Source organism: Gobio gobio (assembly GCF_949357685.1).
Source record: "Gobio gobio genome assembly, chromosome: 4".
Classification (NCBI taxonomy): domain Eukaryota; kingdom Metazoa; phylum Chordata; class Actinopteri; order Cypriniformes; family Gobionidae; genus Gobio; species Gobio gobio.
The window spans coordinates 37,374,644-37,395,348 of NC_137100.1; the positions used below are offsets into that span (position 1 = coordinate 37,374,644).

General features: G+C 39.5%; 1 protein-coding gene across 2 annotated transcripts in view; it reads left to right on the forward strand.

The window, feature by feature from the left end:
• Window positions 1-20,705, forward strand: part of tnpo1 (transportin 1) — a 44,424-nt gene that overhangs the window by 14,472 nt on the left and 9,247 nt on the right. The window contains exons 5-16 of one of the 2 annotated variants that reach the window (XM_079814929.1): window positions 11,870-12,003; window positions 13,688-13,769; window positions 13,941-14,063; window positions 14,894-15,012; window positions 15,110-15,170; window positions 15,664-15,835; window positions 15,925-16,077; window positions 16,684-16,909; window positions 17,024-17,195; window positions 17,406-17,492; window positions 19,808-19,915; window positions 20,090-20,248. In XM_079814929.1, coding sequence (XP_079671055.1) covers window positions 11,870-12,003; window positions 13,688-13,769; window positions 13,941-14,063; window positions 14,894-15,012; window positions 15,110-15,170; window positions 15,664-15,835; window positions 15,925-16,077; window positions 16,684-16,909; window positions 17,024-17,195; window positions 17,406-17,492; window positions 19,808-19,915; window positions 20,090-20,248 — 1,596 coding nt within the window. Of the gene's footprint in view, window positions 1-11,869; window positions 12,004-13,687; window positions 13,770-13,940; window positions 14,064-14,893; window positions 15,013-15,109; window positions 15,171-15,663; window positions 15,836-15,924; window positions 16,078-16,683; window positions 16,910-17,023; window positions 17,493-19,807; window positions 19,916-20,089; window positions 20,249-20,705 lie in introns of both variants that reach the window. The other variant, XM_079814928.1, reaches the window with a different exon arrangement.

A 20,705-nucleotide genomic window follows, 5' to 3' on the forward strand; every position in this document is an offset into this window, starting at 1 on the left:
ATTGACAGTAATGTTTAGCTTCTTCCATTTTCTAATGATTGCTCCAACAGTGGACCTTTTTTCACCAAGCTGCTTGGCAATTTCCCCGTAGCCCTTTCCAGCCTTGTGGAGGTGTACAATTTTGTCTCTAGTGTCTTTGGACAGCACTTTGGTCTTGGCCATGTTAGTAGTTGGGTATTACTGATTGTATGGGGTGGACAGGTGTCTTTATGCAGCTAACGACCTCAAACAGGTGCATCTAATTTAGGATAATAAATGGAGTGGAGGTGGACATTTTAAAGGCAGACTAACAGGTCTTTGAGGGTCAGAATTCTAGCTGATAGACAGGTGTTCAAATACTTATTTGCAGCTGTATCATACAAATAAATAGTTAAAAAATCATTGGGATTTCTGGATTTTTTTTTTAGATTATGTCTCTCAAAGTGGACATGCACCTACGATGACAATTTCAGACCCCTCCATGATTTCTAAGTGGGAGAACTTGCAAAATAGCAGGGTGTTCTAATACTTATTTTCCTCACTGTATATATATATATATATATATATATATATATATATATATATATACTGGAACGGAAATGCTTGTAAACGTGATGGTTACTACTAATGTGTTCATTGTACTACTGGTCCAACCAAAGGCTGATTGTTTGTTGTGAAAGATTTTTTTTCTCTCATAGTGGTTTTCTTATAAATTAAATTTGAATCATGCAATTAATGTCAATATTTAATGATATCCAAGACAATGCTGCCTGTATGTATGTGTGTATATATATATATATATATATATATATATATATATATATATATATATATATATATATATATATATATATATATATATATATATATATATATATATATATATATATATATATATATATATATATATATATATATATATATATATATATATATATATATATATATATATAAAATATAAATGGGGGTTATTCACAGACATGAACAGGAATAACAGAGTCCCTGAACAGAGCGGGTGTCAATATCAAAATTATCAGTCAGTATGTGTCCAGCAGCTGCTGTAAGGTGTACAGTTCATCTCATCACCATTGACTGCAGCAGACTTGGCAGTCTCACTTGCTGTCAGATGTTACTCTTTCACCAAAGCACTTGCTAGTTCTGCGGGGACATATGGCTACACGTGGTTTGGCACTGCAAGGAGAATCAGCTGTCCTTCCTGTCTCCTTGTAGCACTGTCTTAGGTGTCTGACATAACGGACATTACAGTTTGTTGCTCTCTCCACATCTGCAGTCCTCATGCTTCCTTCAGCAGGACTATGACATGTTCATGGAGGTGATCAGGGACCCTGGCCATCTTTCTCCTGGTGTTTTTCAGAGTCAGTAGAAAGGTCTCTTTAGTGTCCTAAGTTATTGGAACTGTGACCTTAATTGTCTACCGCCGCCCTGTAAAATGTTAGTATTTTAAAGGGGTGGTAAAACACATTCTTTCGAAGGCTTGATTGTGTTTGTGGGGTGCACTGTAACGTGTTCTTACTTTGTTTTTAAAAAATTGCATTATTTTTCATATATTTTACCTTTATTCTACACTGCTCTGTCCCTCCTTGTAAAAACGGTCTGATGGTTTCCGGGTTCTATGAAGCCGGTCCCTCAAAAATACGCAATGGGCTCAGATTGGTTAGCTGGCCCAGTGTGTTGTGATTCGCTAACCGCCTAGTGCACGTTTGACCAGAAACGTCACGCCCCTTACCTTTACCGGTAGACTGTGCTTTGGGTAGTATTAGAAACAATGGCGTCAATAAAACCATACCAATATGAGCCCAAATCAGACTCAGACAATTTTAGGGCCCGTCCACACGGAGACGCGTATCACTGTATACGTATACATTTTTTATCGTATTGGCGTTTCGTCCACACGGATCCGGCGTTTTGGGAGACTGAAACCGCTATTTTTTGAAACCGGGTCCTAAAGTGGATAAATCTGAAAACGACACCCTTGCGGTTTCATGTATGCAGCCAATCCGTATATTTTGTTCATCACACCACGTCCTGCGCGGGGAAGACTAGAAGGGATACAACTACGGGCACTGGACATGCGCACATCAATACTGCGTTGTTTAATAACTGTATTTGCATTATTGTAAGGGTATGTTGTAAGGGTTGGGGTAGGTGTATGCGTTAATAAAACACATCTGGTAAGTAGCAAACTTATTTATTGTTATTTTATTGTGAGATTTGACCTCACCTCCGACTGTTGCCGTACCCCTTCTAGCCACAACTCTTCTTCTACGTTTTTAGTGTATTTCTGTGGCAGAATTACAGTGCCACATACTGGCCTGGCATGTATACTACATCGTTTTGAGCCGTTTTCATGCTCTCGTGTGTACGCAGATATTTCTTGAAATGAGGGGAAAAAAAAGATTGGATAGGGAAAGTTCTGGCTTCGTGTGGACGGGGCCTTAGTGAAGATGATCGAGCAGAACCTGTTCAGTCCTCAAGAGTAAAGACTGCGGATCTATAGTGATTGCTACTGAATGGCACTGTTACTTTTGTATTTTTTAGAACGATTATAGCCAAATATCTGTCGCAAGAACTATTAACCCAAAACGAACACTAAACATTGGCTTTACTATAGTAGCCAAATCAAACACAGAACCATGTTTAGCATGCCTGTAGATAAACAATACATAATCAAAGAATAATTTACACTAATGCCAAGTTCGCTGTTGAGATTAATAAAAGTTTGTGACGTTAGGTATTTGTCGGATAACGTTAAGTATGAATGAGCATTTAACAACAGCAACGCTGTCAGAGCCGACAGACTCATGTTTTAGACTCACTTCAATGCAAAATAATTAGGTAAAAAATGATTTAATATACTGCAAATAGCCTACTAGTTTTTAGGTTTATTTATAATTCATTTAGGCAGACAACAAGGCTACCAAGGCCTACTGCGCACAGTGCGCAACTAATTAATTTAACGTTTTATTTTCCTAACGTCATTTTTAGTCGGTTTTTAGTCAAAAACTGTCAGGACTTCAGTCGACCAAGATTTTCTTTGGTTGATTACAGCCCTAGTGGCCCGTAAACATTTTTAAATCCATCTTTCAGGACAAGCCGTTGTGCGAATCCTGCATTGAACTCGCGAAGATTGTGGAAGCTTTCCTCCGTGAAATGTGCAGCGGGAGCCGCGCGCGCCCGTTGTGCATTCACACTGGCAGCGTTTGTCTCGCGCAGCTGAACCGCGGCTCCTGTATTGCAAATACAGACGAATATTGTCCATTATGTCACATTTTCTGGTCTTCTCCTCCGACCCCTGTCTGTCTCGTGCTTTGATTTATGATGGGCAGCATACAGTATATGTGCTGCAAATGCGACCTGTTCCCCTCTGTCTCATACACACATGCATATAACATGTTGCATGTTAAACTTACTGCAACGCACCCCCGTCCCTAGGAAGGCTGAACAAAGTGGACCTGCAATCCGGATGAAAATAACAACGTTTCGTCGGCATTGCAGCAACAACACTCCAGCCTACTAACTATACCACCACATCAACAACGCTATCCGCACAGCAATACAAAATGCCCCCCCCCCCCTTTATTTAAAATTCTCGGAGGAGGGGTTTATGTAAATATTGGGGCTGGTGATGTCAGAGACCCTGGAGGAATTTCTAGTAGTCCCTACCGGCCGTTTGCTGTAGTCCTTAGAAATGGATTTCTTTAAAAGCAAATATCTCCCTTTGCTTTAAACTTTGAACGTTGTAACTTTGCAGATGTTGTTTATGCTCAAACAGCAACATTACACACTAGCTAAAGTTAGAAAAGTTAAATCGTGTTTTACCACCCCTTTAAGGACTGTTTCACAGGTGCATGTGTAATAATTTATGCTTCATTGAAAAAACATTGTTTAAACCCTTTTCAATAAAGATATGTAAAGCTTATTTGGACTTTACATAATTATCTTTAAATTACAGCATTCTGAAAATCCTTATATGAAAAGTTCAGATGCAAAAGCTACTAAACGCCCCCTCCATCAAAACTGAGATAATGATATTGATCAAATGCTCTCTGCACATAGTATACGTTCAGCAAATACTTTCGCTTCAAATTCGCTAAATCCCAGCGTCAGCTCATTCAGAAATACCGGTTTGTTAGCAGAAACTGCTAAACGCCACTTCCCTTTGTCAGCAAAAGCCTTTAAGTCCACATCAGAAGATGCAAATCGAATCATATGATTTCAAGATGAATGACAGTGTGCGTATGAGCCGGCTTTCAATTGCCAAGCTTAAATTGTTTGTTTTTTTCCATCGTTACAGTGGCAATGACAAGATTTCGCGAGTAGCAAGTAAACACAACAGTTCCTTGTCCTGCTGTTAAACTCTGACAGAAATGTACGTTGTAGCTCCCTTGTGTGGATCAGTTTCTTCATTGTTCATTTTGAATTCTGCTTTCATTTGCAATGTTTCCAGTTGCATCTTTAGGGATTTTGCAACTGCTTACCATGTCTTGTTTCATTGCCAATGAAAAGTACTGAACCTATACATAGGAGCCTGATAAAAAAAAAAAACCTAATTTAACAGAAAACCTGTCAGACGCAAAACATATCTTCATGATTGAATAAACAATAACACACAAAATTATGCCAAAAGGCTGTTTTGTCAAGTATTCTCAAAAGAGCAGTCTTAAATGAGTTAAATAACGTCTTAAATGAACTATGAAAATTGTGAGAAAATGAGATGCGCGTGACAGCGCGTCAGATCCGTGTCATGTGCCGTAGCGGAAGGTCTTAAAATGACAGCAGCCACTAATGATATCTGTCATTTAATGTTAATAAAAGAACAAAGGTAACAGAGAAAATGGTTGCTTTAATAAGGATTAATCTATATTTAATTGATAATTTATGCAGTTAAGACTGTAAAGTGTTTGATAACTTCTATTCAATTTCTGTATATCATTTCTGTATATATTCTGTAACCAAGGGCGACCACTTTCCTGACCAAAAAAACACAAATCTCACAAAAATAACTTATTTTATTTATACAAAAATAATTATAACAAACTGAATTTAATCAACACAGAAAAATACAACAAATAACAAACAGTTAAATTCCCCCTTCGAAGATGTCAATGACCAACCAACCTTCCATAAACCCCAACACAATCCCAGCTTAAATCACACATAATTCTAAATAAAGAGAAAAACAAATTACATAAGTGTTCCCAAAAATCATATTACACCAAAGGAAAACCACTCAAACGAAACTAGAAATCAAACCAGGAAAAAGGTACACTCCACGGCAACCATAAATCTTATGCAAATGAATTAATGTGGTTTCCAAGCATCCATACGGTAGTATGGGTAAAAAGGTTGGCTGGTAATACGAGGCTGGGAAATGGCATACAAACAAAAACAAATAAAAGACAACAGAAAAAAAGAGCACCTCACTAGCCAGTCCAGTTCAGTACAAACATACGCATTTCTCCCTGCGCTGGAGGCAAACAGCGCGCACATACGGGGACTGGCTAGCTGAGGAAAATGAAACAAAAAACAAACACAGGAGGAACAGCGATCAACTAAGCCTAATAAACAAACAAAAACACAAATTACTATACACCAAAAAAATACACACCATACATAGTTTTACTTTTTAATCCTAAAAAGCATTAAAAACATTTACAGACACTATATAAAAAACTTCTACAGTTACCTGCCACACGGCCACCAACTCACGATCACATGAAAACGGGCGTGACTAACGGCAGGCAGACCCACGCTCTCTGCATCTGCAGTGCACTAAAACATGCTACCTCATTTTAGTAAACAAGGCTTTACGGATGTGCATCCCATCGATTCACTCATCCTACCTGCTCACAAGACCATGTCCGTGCACACTCAGCCACAGCAGTACTGCCGGACAGCCCAATGTTTGCATCTATGTTAAAAACACCTAATTTAATTTAACAATATTTAATAAGTGACAAAACAAATCGAGGTTCACTTCAGCCTACCTGCTCACCCAGACCGCATCCGCGCAAAAACCGGAAGTGCTGCCAGACCACACGCGTCCACACAACAAATCGGACCCCGTCTCTAGATCTCCCTTCAGGTGCCTACTTAAAAACCCTCTCCCTACCTGGCCACGCCCATTAATTACACCAGTAACCACCGCACCGGCTACATTCTTCCCCCTAGGAATGTATTGGTGACCCACCAATGCACACATACACAAAAAAAAGAATATTCTCAGGGAAAACAGCACATCCACTCGGTCTCAAGTATTACAATTCATCCCCCACTACTGGCACCACTGCAGCCCTAGGCAGTCTATATGGGTTTGAATGCTGACCTGCTGTACTTCTCCCAGAACGTCTCAGGTCTAAGGGTTGAGCCTCCGATACCGGGGAACTTTCCAGGACACTAGCCTCAGCTATCTTCGGTGATGCATCACACTCACCTCGCAATAATACACATGAGGCTGAATCATCGTCTGAATCTATAATAGACCCACTAGTCGAGCCCACCGATTCAGACACAGTAGAGTCTCCATCACTTACGACCGGGTCAATAAACGCCTTACGCATTTCCATCCGATGGACCTGCTTCACAGGCCCTGTCTGGGACACAGGAGCAACAGAGTACACAACACCCTGCTCCCCTGGTACACGCACAACCTTATACAGACATGAATCGTACACATCCTGAATCTTATTTCGTCCACGATGATGACTTTTAAGATAAACCAACTCACCCGTTCTAAAACCCTGATCATTTACTCTACCTTCGTAGCATCTGTTACGACGGGCGACCTTTTCTCTCAATCTCTCCTGTACCTCACCATATGCTGCCTGAAGCCTATCCTGATGTTCCACAATCCACTGTTCGGGCGCCTCTATGGCCTCTTCCAACTGATTATTTAACAAAAAATCAACCGGCAACTTAGTTTCACGTCCAAACATTAAAAAATACGGGGTCATACCAGTAGAATAATGCACTGTGGTATTATAAGCATAAACAAGCTGTGGCAAATGCTGAGGCCACCGCCTCTTTTTCTCTGGGGGCAACGTCCGCAACAAATCATGGAGAGTCCGATTAAAACGTTCGCACTGCCCATTACCCTGTGGATGGTATGGGGTAGTGCGACTCTTCTGTACACCATAAATCTTACATAGCTGACTAATGAGGTTACTTTCAAAATTCCGCCCTTGGTCTGAATGCAGACGACAAGGGACCCCAAACAAATGAAACCAATGCCGGACCAAAACATCGGCCACAGTACTTGCTCGCTGATCACGAGTAGGGATAGCCTGAGTGAACTTAGAAAAAACATCAGTGAGCACCAAAACATTCTCCCTCCCATCACCTGCAGGCTCCAACAAGGTAAAATCGACTGCCAAGATTTCATGAGGCCGAGATGCTTGTAGTGTTCCCATAAAAGACCTCACCTTCGGTTGAACCGCTTTCGCCAGAATGCACCGCTGACATTCCCGACACCACCGCTCCACATCTCTAACCATCCCTGGCCAATAACAGCGACGCTTCATTAATTCTACCGTTCGATCTTTCCCCTGATGTCCATGACTGTCATGCAAACTGCTAAACACCTCCTTTTGAAGTTTTTGAGGTAACAGTAACTGATAGATCTCTCGATGACCATCAGGTGTATATGCCAAACGATAAAGACACCCATCCTTCTCTCGCAATCGGTCCCATTGCCTAGCCAGCTCCTTTACAGCTCGATCCCTACCAGCCAACTCCGAAGAGCGTAAAACGCTGCCCGCATCCCAGGCCTCCATAACGGGCCCAATAACTGGATCTGCTCTCTGCAGACAAGAGAGATCTGCCTGCGCACATCCAGGCAATGCAGCAACTTCACTAGCACTCACCACTACACGCTCTGGAGATCTTCCCCTCACTTGCTGCTGTAAAGCTTGGGGAAGTTCTGTTCCTGGAAGCACACTATTCATGATCTGCCGTGACAGTGCGTCAGCATTTTGATTAACCCTTCCCGGCCGGTACTTAATCACAAAATTGAAAGAAGCCAACTGTGATAACCATCGCTGCTCCAGAGCGGCCAACTTTGAGGTCTGCAGGTGACAGAGAGGATTATTGTCGGTGTAGACAACAAAGTCATTCCCCAACAAATACTCCCTAAACTTATCGCATACAGCCCATTTTAGAGCTAAACACTCCAACTTCATGGAGCTATAATTCTCCATATTTCGCTCTGTCCTCCGCAGACCCCTACTGGCATAGGCAATAGGGCGAATCTTGCCACCCTGCTCTTGGGACAACACCGCCCCCAAACCCTGATGGCTTGCATCTATTTCCAGGATGAAAGACTTGCGGAAATCCGCATATGCCAGCACAGGTGCAGTAACCAGCTTTGCCTTCAATGTTTGGAAACTATTCTCACACACTGCATCCCACACAGAAGATAAAGGCAGCCGTGGGGTCTTACCCTTTCTTGCAGAACCACTCAGTCTTGTTACCAACTCATGAAGCGGCCTAGCCATCTTGGCGAATCCATTAATAAACCGGCGATAGTAGCTGGCAAAACCTATAAACGAACGAAGCTCTGCCAAATGTTCTGGACGACTCCATTCTTTTACTGCTGCAACTTTATCAGGATCAGTAGCAACCCCCTGCTCAGACACTAGATGCCCTAAATATTTCACCTGCTTCTGGAAAAAACTGCATTTGCTCAATTTAATCCTCTAGATCTCCCTTCAGGTGCCTACTTAAAAACCCTCTCCCTACCTGGCCACGCCCATTAATTACACCAGTTGACTTAAATTAAAAGTTATTTTTGTAAAGCCTAATAAATGTTGAAATTGATAGCTTTCACTTATACTGTAATGTTGAATGTCTATTATTAATGTTTAAAAAAATGTCATAGAGACATCAGTAGAAATATCAGAGACACTGGCCTTCATTCATAAAAAGCCATTACAACAAATATTTAAAATATACTGTCTTTAAGTAGCCTGACAAGCCAGATCAAGATGTCGGGGTCTGGGAACTCACCATTGGCAGGGCTCAATCCGATAAGCCGGATAAACGGTTGTGTTTCAAATTCCCCCTGCACGCAATAGGATAGAACTACAACCAACCAGAGCAACGAAGAAGGTGAAGCGGAGCTAGTTGATAGATTAAACTTTCGCCGTATCCGGTCGGCAAAACTCTGAACACATCTTCCGTTTTTTAGAATATACTGTCTATGTGAATATGACTTCAGTGCCGTTCTTTTCTCAAAGAAAAGCTCAACTCCAAGTCTTCCAGAGTCGTGGCCAAAGCCGATTCGAAAGGCCGCTGTTCGCCAGCTTCTTCGTTTACGAGTAGCACGCGGATCCGTAACTCTGCCGTCGTTATGTTAAGCCCGCCCACCGAGTTTGGTTTTCCTAGCTCACAAGTCAACGGAGAGTTGCTAGACTATCCTGGCTGCAAATTTGATTTGCTGCCGCTAGGCTGCGTCTAGATTTCTAGGCTAGTCTTTAAGTTGTTTCTACATAAATTTGGAGAGTAAATGTTTTATATATATATATATATATATATATATATATATATATATATATATATATATATATATATATATATATATATATATATATATATATATATATATATATATATATATATATATAAAAAAAGACTATATATATAATAGTCTTTATTGCTTAGGCTTCCTCTCTGTGTACCTCTCAACTCAAAATGTGTAATCTCAGAATAAGTGCAAGCTGACAGTGGAGACAGTTGCCATAGAGACAGCCGAGCCAGACAGCTCGTTGCCACGGCACCGTTTGTGCTCGTGACCTGATTAGATTCCTTACAGGTGGAATGTCTGAGATCAGGAAGAAGCTTGATGTGTTGGGTGGGTCCTTCTGCTGCAAGGTCTGGCTTTGCCATTGTTCTCTATCAGATCCTTCTCTGTGAGGCTTTGGAAATTGTTCAACACGTCCAATACTTATATTACTCCTGTGAAGTTTCAGTCATTACCCTGAGAAGATATTTCCTGTCTGTATGGGTGAATATATGTTGAGTTGTAGCCTTGTGCATTTGTGTCAGAGGTCATTGGGTTTTTTATGATTTACTGTCCAGTTGCTTAAAGGAACACTCCACTTTTTTTGAAAATAGGCAAATTTTCCAGTTGAAAATTAGTTAAACAGTTGAGTTTTACTGTTTTCGAATCCATTCAGCCTATCTCCGGGTCTGGTGATAGCACTTTTAGCATAGCTTAACATAGATCATTGAATCTGATTAGACCAATAGCATCTCGCTCAAAAATGACCAAAGAGTTTAGATATTTTTCCTATTTAAAACTTGACTCTTCTGTAGTTACATCGTATACTTATGCTGCGTTCCAGGGCCAGGCAGGTTTTTGAGCCCGTAAGTTAGTTTTATAGTGTTCCAGGCAAAGTCACGCCAAACTGCCTGAGTGCAAGGAATTGTGGTAACTAGATGTAAACAAAGCATGGCAGACCGTACGGGGCTTATTACATTTACATGTTTTACGCATTTGGCAGACGCTTTTATCCAAAGCGACTTACAGTGCACTTATTACAGGGACAATCCCCCTGGAGCAACGTGGAGTAAAGTACCTTGCTCAAGGACACACTGGTGGTGACCGCTGGGATAGAACCAGCAACCTTCTGCGTATCAGTTCCATGGTTTAACCCACTAGACCACCATCTCCATGCTTATGCTCATTTACAATCATTTCTATCGCCAAAGGTGCTTACTCCTTGCTTATTTGAGGGAAACGGAGGAGAGAAAAATGACCTATATGGAAAGAGAAGCTGTTATACCTTTTATTTTACGTTATTTGTATATTTGTTTCATAAACACCGCATCCGTAGGGGCTGCCATTGTTGTGTCGCGGGCTATGTGACTTCAGAGCTCGTAACTGGGAGTACATCGATCCAGTACGAGTTCACGGTGTGGGAAGTCATGGGTTTGACTGCCGTTCCAGTGCACTTTCACGGGTAGAAGGTTGGAAAAACACGTGTTACGGGTTGCCTGGAACGTGGCATAAGACTGACGAAAAATTAAAAGTTGCGATTTTCTAGGCGATTTTCAGTATCAACTGAGGGTGTTTTGCTTGCGTTTGAGGGTGCTTAGCACCCCTGTTGAACCGGGCCTGTACGGCAACAATGTTCCTTCATTATTACGCAGGAATGAGAGAATAGTTCCTAGCCATAACGGTCTAGAAAATCGCAACTTTTCATTTTCCGACGGTCTTAGTACACGATGTAACTACAGAAGAGTCAAGTTTTAAATAGGAAAAATATTAAAACTCTTTGGTCATTTTTGATCGAGATGCTAACGGTCTAATCAGATTCAATTATCTAATCTATGCTATGCTAAAAGTGCGCGTGCGCCAGACCCGGAGATCGGCTGAATGGATTCGAAAACGCTAAAACTCAACTGTTTAACTCTAGGGAGTTGGAAAATGAGCCTATTTTCAAAAAATAGATGGAGTGTTCCTTTAAATATTATAAAAAAATATTATGCCCTCTCTGCCACTACAGTATTTCCCAGGTTCTACTCTAAACTTTCCCTTAAACGAACCTACATATGATTTTGGCTGTCTGCATTGCATTAATGTCTGCATGTCACCTTCAGTGTAGACAGTCCATGAGCCAGCAGTGAGCTTGAGGCGATGGCAAAAGTATTATATTTTATTTTTTTAGCAGCACTGGCTGCACGTCATGCCATAAATAGAAATGGAGTGTCTGTCAACTGAAGGCCTCTGTGTCACCGGCTGACATTCATTACTGGTTTGGGCAGTTTGATTGATTGTAATGGAAGCATTTTAGATTAAAATTTTGAGGTTGTTCTGTGGAAAGGGGAAATATATGATTTGTGTCTGTTCCATTCCTGCTTTGTCCTTCAGGGGGCTTTTGGAGCTCTGCAAAAGATCTGTGAGGACTCTGCCGAGATCCTGGACAGTGACATGCTGGACCGCCCGCTCAACGTGATGATCCCTAAGTTCCTGCAGTTTTTCAAGCACAGTAGCCCCAAGATCAGGTAAGACAAGCATGTGTTCCCTGATGGAGCACAGCTGTATGAACTCGCATTTACACAATAACATAATAACAATATTATTGCAATATCTATAGAGGTAAAAAAAAAAAAAATAATAATTACAAAACCTCCCACACTGTGTCTTGCTTTTGTCTGTCATCTCCTCCAACAGGAGTGTTTAAAGCAGCCCCGTCTTTTTTACGCAATCCAAAAAAACTCCCACGCTGTGTCTTGCTTTTGTCTGTCATCTCTTACAACATGATTTTGTGCAAAGTAGCTACACATTGGGCGCATCTCAATTGGAAGGCTGCATCCTCGTGAGGCTGTGTCCTTCCTTATCCAGTCCTTCAGCGGCTTATAGACTAGAGTAGGGCTGGGCAATAAAACAATAACGATAATTATTGCGATATAATATTCCTCGATAAAATTATAACAAAAGTTTACTTGCTGACTATCTCAATCACACGACCACTAAAGACGCTGTGAGATCCAGTGAAGAGAGTGCTCGAGTTTAGTGCAGAGTTCTCCCATACAAACCACAAGTTAAATGCCATTTAAACTAGAAACGGCGCTCAACAACTCTGATGTAGAAAACAGAAGAAACATTTTGCCACGATATAGTTTATAATATAGTGCGTTTATAAGAGACGAAACGTCATTTTAATTTGTAAAATGTTCACCTGTTTGGAAAGTGTTTGTCATGTTCTGATAATAAAACCACAATAGGTTTCTACAACTTTCACTCAGGAGCAAAAATCTGCCTTTAAACCTAGAAATAAAGAAATAAAGATTTTATTATCGTGATAATTACTGATATGAAAAAAAAGTTATTGTGATAATTTGTTTGGCCATATCGCCCAGCCCTAGGCTAGAGTCCTCCTCAGCATTAAGTTTTAAAATGAGATGATCTAGTAAGTGCGCATGGCAATGTCATGAATGTTTCCGCCTAATGTTCCTCTATTAATTTTAATGCTTTAATAGTTACCATGACTTTCATGGTAACTATTAAACTATTAAAATAAATAGTGGAACAATACTTTATATTTAAAATCTTTATATTAACTGACTTTCTATTAATGCAATACAGTAAATGACAATCGCCTGTGGTCTTCTAGTGGTTTACATTAGACATAGCATTTACTGCACAAAAAAAACTAAATAAAACACGCCTTCATCTCCGAAATCATGTTTTTGTCTTGCATTGCATAATGAAATTGGACGAGTTCAGTTCCAATTCATTTTTTGCTGATTCTCTTTGAATTGTGAATCGTGAATTGGAATGTGTGCAAAGGATTGTGGGTGACCGAAGGACGCATAGGATACAGATGATGCATCCTTCAAAATACGCTGAATGAAGGACGCAAAACAAAGGCTGCTTTCCATTGATCAATCAAATTGAGACTGACTTTGACGGAGCTTGATGACTTGGCAGCCTAGATATGCAGTCTTACTAGGACGCAGCCTTCCAGTTGAGAAGTGCTCACTGCGTCTTCTTCTTTTTCCGTTTTGGCTGACGACCAGCGTTAAGGTGCAGTACTGCCACTTTCTGTGTTGGAGTGTCAACTACATATATACTGGCCCTGAAATGTTTGTGATATTAACGTATATGTGTATGTATATATTACAGTTTGCTGAGCAATTGTTCAGATTTGTTTGATATATGTACCGTGCTTGTTGTCTGTTGTAGGTCTCACGCTATTGCCTGTGTCAACCAGTTCATCATCAGCAGAACACAGGCCCTAATGCTGCACATAGATCCTTTCATTGAGGTACCACCTCTAAACCTGACGATGTCAAAAATTAGAATTCTGTCATTATGTGCTTAGCCTAACTATTCCATATCCTAGAATTCTGATTAATTCTGATTATTGAGGAAGTTGTGTTGTGTACTTATTAAAAAGGATAGTTTTTATATTTATATGTGCGTCTTTATGCCACAGAACCTGTTTGCGCTGGCAGGTGATGAGGAGCCAGAAGTGAGGAAGAACGTGTGCAGAGCTTTAGTCATGCTTTTGGAAGTCCGACTAGACCGTCTCCTTCCTCACATGCACAACATCATCGAGGTTAGATCACATGGTTGTAAATGTTTAATGATAAATTTGGCCAGCAAATCCCAGTGAGGCAAAATGAAGCAACAGCAGCCTCTTGTGGACTTTCTTTTACTAGACTTTTGTGGACCAGTTTGGTAAAAATTGAATCGGTGAGACTTACTTATGAAGCGTGAGCAAAATTAATCTCTGTGAAGTTTTTATGTAAAACCATTCTTAAATTTAAATGCATAAAAAAAAAATAAAAAAAATAAAAAAAAAAGTAAATATAAGTATATATCAGAATCAGAATCAGAATGAGCTTTATTGCCAGGTATGTTTACACATACTAGGAATTTGTTGTAGTGACAGAAGCTCCACAGTGCACAGAATGACAGTGACAAGACACAGATAATAAAAATAAAAATAACAATATACAAATATACAGACATACAGACAATGTGCAAAATAGCATAGACCCAATATACAAATTAAAAATAAATTATATAAGCAACATACTATGTACACGTATTTTAGGTTTAAATTAGAAATATAAATAAGTGTGTTAAAGATAAGTGAATAAAAGGAATGTACAATTCTCTGTGTGTGTGTGTGTGTGTGTAAACGTGTGTGAGTTTCTCGTATATATATATATATATATATATATATATATATATATATATATATATATATATATATATATATATATATATATATATATATATATATATATATATATATATATATATGAATATATGATTTTTTTTAACACAAAATTATGCTCTGTGCTCATGTTTCATGAGTAAGGCCCAATGTCTTTATATTAAACCCTCGAACCTACTCACAAACCCCTTTATCTTTCACAGTACATGTTGCAGAGGACACAGGATCAAGATGAAAATGTTGCTCTGGAAGCTTGTGAGTTTTGGCTCACACTTGCTGAGCAACCTGTGTGTAAGGAGGTTCTGTCTGGACACCTGCACAAGTGAGTGCACGCGCACACAAACACACAAACGCACGCAAACACACACAAACTTTATCAGGATCAGTCATGTTTTTTTTTTCTTCATGTTTTGTCACAGATTGACACCAGTTCTTGTGAATGGAATGAAATACTCTGAAATTGACATAATCCTGTTGAAGGTCAGTTTCTCTCTCTGGTTCTAAAGCTTCTTTTTGAGCATCAGCTGATTTGTGACATTTTATATGCCACCCTAAACAGAGGTGAAGCTTAAAACGCACATCTGTGGATCAGACTCTTTAATAAGATTAAGATTAAATAAAAAAACCTGTGATTTGCCATTGAGTTCATGCACACAATCACCATGTGATTTGGTTACGATGCTGAACCACATTAAAATAACCCCACATTGTCCTTTGGTTTACATTTGGCTGTCATATACAAATTACTATGACTTTATTTTCCATATCTCAGCCTCAGTTCTAAAGCATCTAATTAGCTAAATAAATTAAATGAGTGAGTTTAATAAAAGATGGCAGAAAAAAAGGTACAAATTTTATGTTGTGCATCCCTAAACAGACTTTCTCAGTTTTGTATAATGTGGACACAGTGCTGTACCAGACAAAATGTTTGTCCAAAAAAGAAAAAACCTCTCAATAAGTAAATTATTTTCAGGGTGACGTTGAGGAGGATGAAGCGATCCCAGACAATGAGCAGGACATTCGCCCAAGGTTTCATCGGTCACGCACCGTTGCCCAACAACATGAGGGAGGAGACTCCATTGAGGACGAGGAAGATGATGAAGATGATTTGGATGACGATGAAACAATTTCAGACTGGAACTTGAGTAAGAAACAGTGTAGCTTACAAATGACAGACTCAGCCAAGTCCTCAACATTTGCTTGTGTCTTCATAATTTTTTTCTGATGTGTGTAGGGAAATGTTCTGCTGCTGCACTGGATGTCTTGGCAAATGTTTTCAGAGATGATTTGCTCTTGCATATTCTTCCTCTACTGAAAGAACTACTGTTCCATCCAGAGTGGCTTATTAAAGAGTCGGGCATACTTGTACTGGGAGCCATTGCTGAAGGTATTCAAAAATGACCCACAAACGCATAATAATATTCACTCATAGCACATGCATTAACATTTAAAAAGGGAAACCTGAGTTTTGAACATTCCTACATTACCGAAATGGTTCAAAACAAAATCTCTTATGTTCATACAGGGTTGCATTTTTTAAAAATCATAAATACAGTAAAAAACAGTAATATTGTGAAATATTATTTGTTACTTATTCCTGTGATGGCACCATTATTCCAGTCTTCAGTGTCACATGATCCTTCTGAAATCATTCTGCTCAATAAACATTTTTTTCCTGATTGGTAAAGTTATAAACATCTTTACTGTCACTTTTGAGCAATTGAATGAGTCCGTGCTGAATCAAAGTATTAATTTCTGAGTTTTTGGACTGTAGTATGTAAACAAACAAATACAAATGTATATCTTAACTGGGTAACACTTTATATAACAGTGTTCGTGTTACACATATTACATGTTACTTTAGTTAATTACAGTACTAATGAAAAACTATGTAATTACAAGCAACTTTATTATTGCACCCCAAGTCCATGTAGTTAATTACAATGAATATATTTATAAAGAAAGTGTGACCTCCATCTGTTCTTTTCTTTAGGCTGTATGCAGGGGATGATCCCCTACCTGCCAGAGTTGATTCCTCATCTGGTACAGTGTCTGTCTGATAAGAAGGCGCTGGTTCGATCCATCACTTGCTGGACTCTGAGCCGTTATGCACATTGGGTTGTTAGCCAGCCCCCCGACACCTACCTCAAACCGCTCATGACTGAACTGCTCAAACGGATACTTGACAGCAACAAACGCGTCCAAGAGGCTGCCTGCAGGTGAGCATGTGTCACAATTTTCTGTCTTGTTTAAAGATGGTTTTGTTACCCGATGATCTCTTTTATCCTTCCTTTAACTCTTTTAATCTCTGACTCTCACTCTTCCTCTCACAGTGCCTTTGCTACACTTGAAGAGGAGGCTTGCACTGAGCTGGTGCCGTACCTTGCTTATATTTTGGACACGTTGGTCTTTGCTTTCAGTAAATACCAGCACAAGAACCTACTCATTCTCTATGATGCCATTGGGACTCTGGCTGACTCTGTGGGCCACCATCTCAACAAACCAGTAATTGCACAATCAAATACACACAAACACTTGTGTATCAGGCACATATCTTTATTTTTCAAACAGTATTTACAATATAAATATAATATAATTATAATTTCTCTTGCTTTGTATGCCTTTTTTCCAGTAACTGCCTGTGTATGTCTAATTAACACACGTATGACTTATTTACGCATGTTGTTATTCACATGCACTGTGCTCTTTTTGCAGGAATATATTCAGATGCTGATGCCTCCATTGATACAAAAATGGAACCAGTTAAAAGATGAAGATAAAGACCTCTTTCCCTTACTGGAGGTAATGATCTAACAATTCATTTATATAAACTAACGTTCAAAAGATTGGGGTTTGGTCTTATGCTTACCAAGTCTGCATTTATTTGATCAAAAATACAGTAAACGGTAATATTGTGAAATATTATTACAGTCAAAAACATATTTTTTTCAGACTATTTCAAGTTACCATCATTTCTGTCAGGTCCATTAAGTCAAGAACATATTTAGACATTAGACATTATTTAGACATTTTTATTGAATTCATTGCAATCAGTTGATGAATCTGAATTAAATTTTGTTTTTGGCAGTATGGCTCTGTTCAGGGAGTCCTCTGACCTTTCATGAGTATCATGAAATAGCAGAGAGTCAGAGGACAGCAGCAGCATTAGGAAATGCTCACACAGTTTAGGACTGGGAGAGCTGTACTATTCCCCCTATGAACAGAGCAGCAACGATGACATAAAGCAAATGCCACGTTATACACGACAGGAGGAGGTGGGGAGGTGGCGGGTTGCAAAGCAGAGAGCAGCAAGTAGTAAGAGCAAACTGAATCTGCCTTAAATAGGCGCCCTGTTTTTAACGTAGCCATTAGCAGCGAGGGGAGTTGAAACAGCTGATGCAAATCAGCTGATAAGACCGTGTTGTTACCAACAGCGTTAGCAGCGTCTTGACTACTTGGCCTGCCAGAACTGACGCTGACGCTCAATTTATATAGCGCTTTTTACAATACAGATTGTTTCAAAGCAGCTTTACAGTGATAATAGGAAATTAATGCAACAAAGGTTGTTTTGGCTGTACAGCAGCTGTAGTCCAGTCTCAAGTTTTTGATTTAAAGAGCACCTATCATGGAATTTTGAAATTTACCTTTCATGTAGTGTGTAACATAGATCTAAGTGAACAAAAACATCCTGTGATAGCTTGAAATATGACAGTGCACCGTATATATAGTTATTTTCTTTCAAAAGTAAGAGTCGACTCGGAGTCATTTTTAAGAATCGTTAGAAGACCGAAGCTTTTTCTCTGACTAGTTGACGTCAACTTGTCAAGTTATTTGAATACGATACGCCCACTTATTGCGCTCCAAGACGCCAGTGAAAACTAGAAAACATCATGGCCACGAGACGCTGTGTTCTGAAGTGCGACTCAAAAGCAAACTTTTTTCATCTGCCCAAGGATGAGCATTTGAAGACTAGGTGGCTTGAAGACAAACCATACATCGTCGCGATTGAGTGTTTATTATTAGTCGTCAAATGTATGTTTCGCGATCTCAGGAAGCTTTTATTATGGACTTTTATTATGGCACATGGTTCTTCTTCGTCTGTCTGTACCATATATGGATTACATGTGCACAGAGCGCCCTCCGGCTGCCAGTATGAATTGAAAACAACACACAAGAGACTCAATCGCTCATGATTAGGCTATTTCTGCCCATTTTGAGGAAGTATTGAATAAAAAATACTCCTCTGTTTAGAAATTTGACACAGACATATGAGAATCTATCAATATGTCTCCTCATCTGCACACTTTTGAACTAAAAGCCCTGAGGGATGTTGATTTGTCGCGAGTCTTCGTGAGGAGTTTTTTTATGAATGAGATCAGCTGAGGCTCATATTACAATCAAACAGTACCGACGCGGTTTTCATATTCATAACTCCTGACACATATTAACAAATTACTGTCATTATAAGACTTTGATGGGCGTTCCGTTTCCGAAAATATCTGCACAGACTATACCAATCACAACTGACTGGGTCATCTGACCAATCACCGCAGATTAGCGTCACGTAAAGGCGGGGTTTTGAAAAGTGAATCACTAAAGGAATCATTTGAGAATCGCTGTCAAAACAGGTAAAAATAAATGCATATTATAAGAAAACTAAAGTCTTTTTTGTCATTGCATGCATGCAAAACTGTTGTTGGGGACTTCTAAAACAATATTTGGAACATTTTAAATGCCATGATAGGTGCTCTTTAATCCATTTCTGTTCCCTGTGATTGTAAAGCTGAATTTTCAGCATCATTACTCCAGTCTTCAGTGTCACATGATCCTTCAGAAATCATTCTAAAATTCTAAGATTCTTTGATGAATAGAAAGTTCAGAAGAACAGCATTTTGAAATAAGAATGTTTAGCAACATTATAAATGTCTTTACTGCACTTCTGGTCACTTAAATGCATCCTTTCTGAATAAGAGGACTAATTTAAAACATGCAGAGAAAAAAAGGACTAATTCAGCAGAAGTCAGGAAATCAAATATTTTTTGATTATAGTGTTTGTCCCTGGTTGATTGTGATTCAGAAAAGATCTTTATCATTCTATGTTCATTTCTCTTTTATAGTGTCTCTCGTCTGTGGCCACTGCCCTTCAGAGTGGCTTCCTGCCATACTGTGAGCCTGTCTACCAACGCTGTGTCAACCTAGTCCAGAAAACACTCGCCCATGCCGTGGTGAGGGACCACTCAAACATCAAGCATTCCATATCATCTCTCTGTAATACTGTCGGCTTTAAGAAAATACTTGAGAGTGGAAAATGTTGCAAAATGAGAAACTGCCATATTTTAAAAACATTGTTTTATTCAACATAGTAGATATCACATGATCTCTCTTTCTCTGTCACGCAGCTCCACCAGACGCAGCCTGAGTTTTATGAAGCTCCTGATAAAGATTTCATGATTGTGGCTCTGGATCTGCTCAGCGGTTTAGCAGAGGGTCTCGGCGGGAACATTGAACAGCTTGTTGCCCGTAGCAACATTCTCACTCTCATGTACCAGTGCATGCAGGTAACTATACAGCATAACAATGCTTTGTTAAGCTAATCTAACTAGCAGTACTTCAACAATACCATTAGGTTGTTTTACACTTAATTTGGTTGCTTTGTCCGAACCCCAGTACAATTCTTCTCTCATCAGTTTCCTTTCGAATGGGAACTCACACTGTGTCCTAGGACGCTATGGAGGTGTTCCACATAGCGTCCTAAGACGCAGTGTCTCGTTTCCCTTCTCAGTGACATTTGTAACCCGAGACATTCTGTTCATTTACACTAATGTTCAAAAGTTTGTGCGTCTGTAAGATTTTTTTTATAAAGTATGTGCTCACCAAGGCTGCATTTATTTGATTAAAAAACTGTAAAAGCAGTAATACTGTGACGTATATTATTAAATGTATTTCTATTTTAAAGTAAGCAAGCAAGCAACTTTATTTATATAGCACATTTTCAAGCAACAGACGTTGCAACAG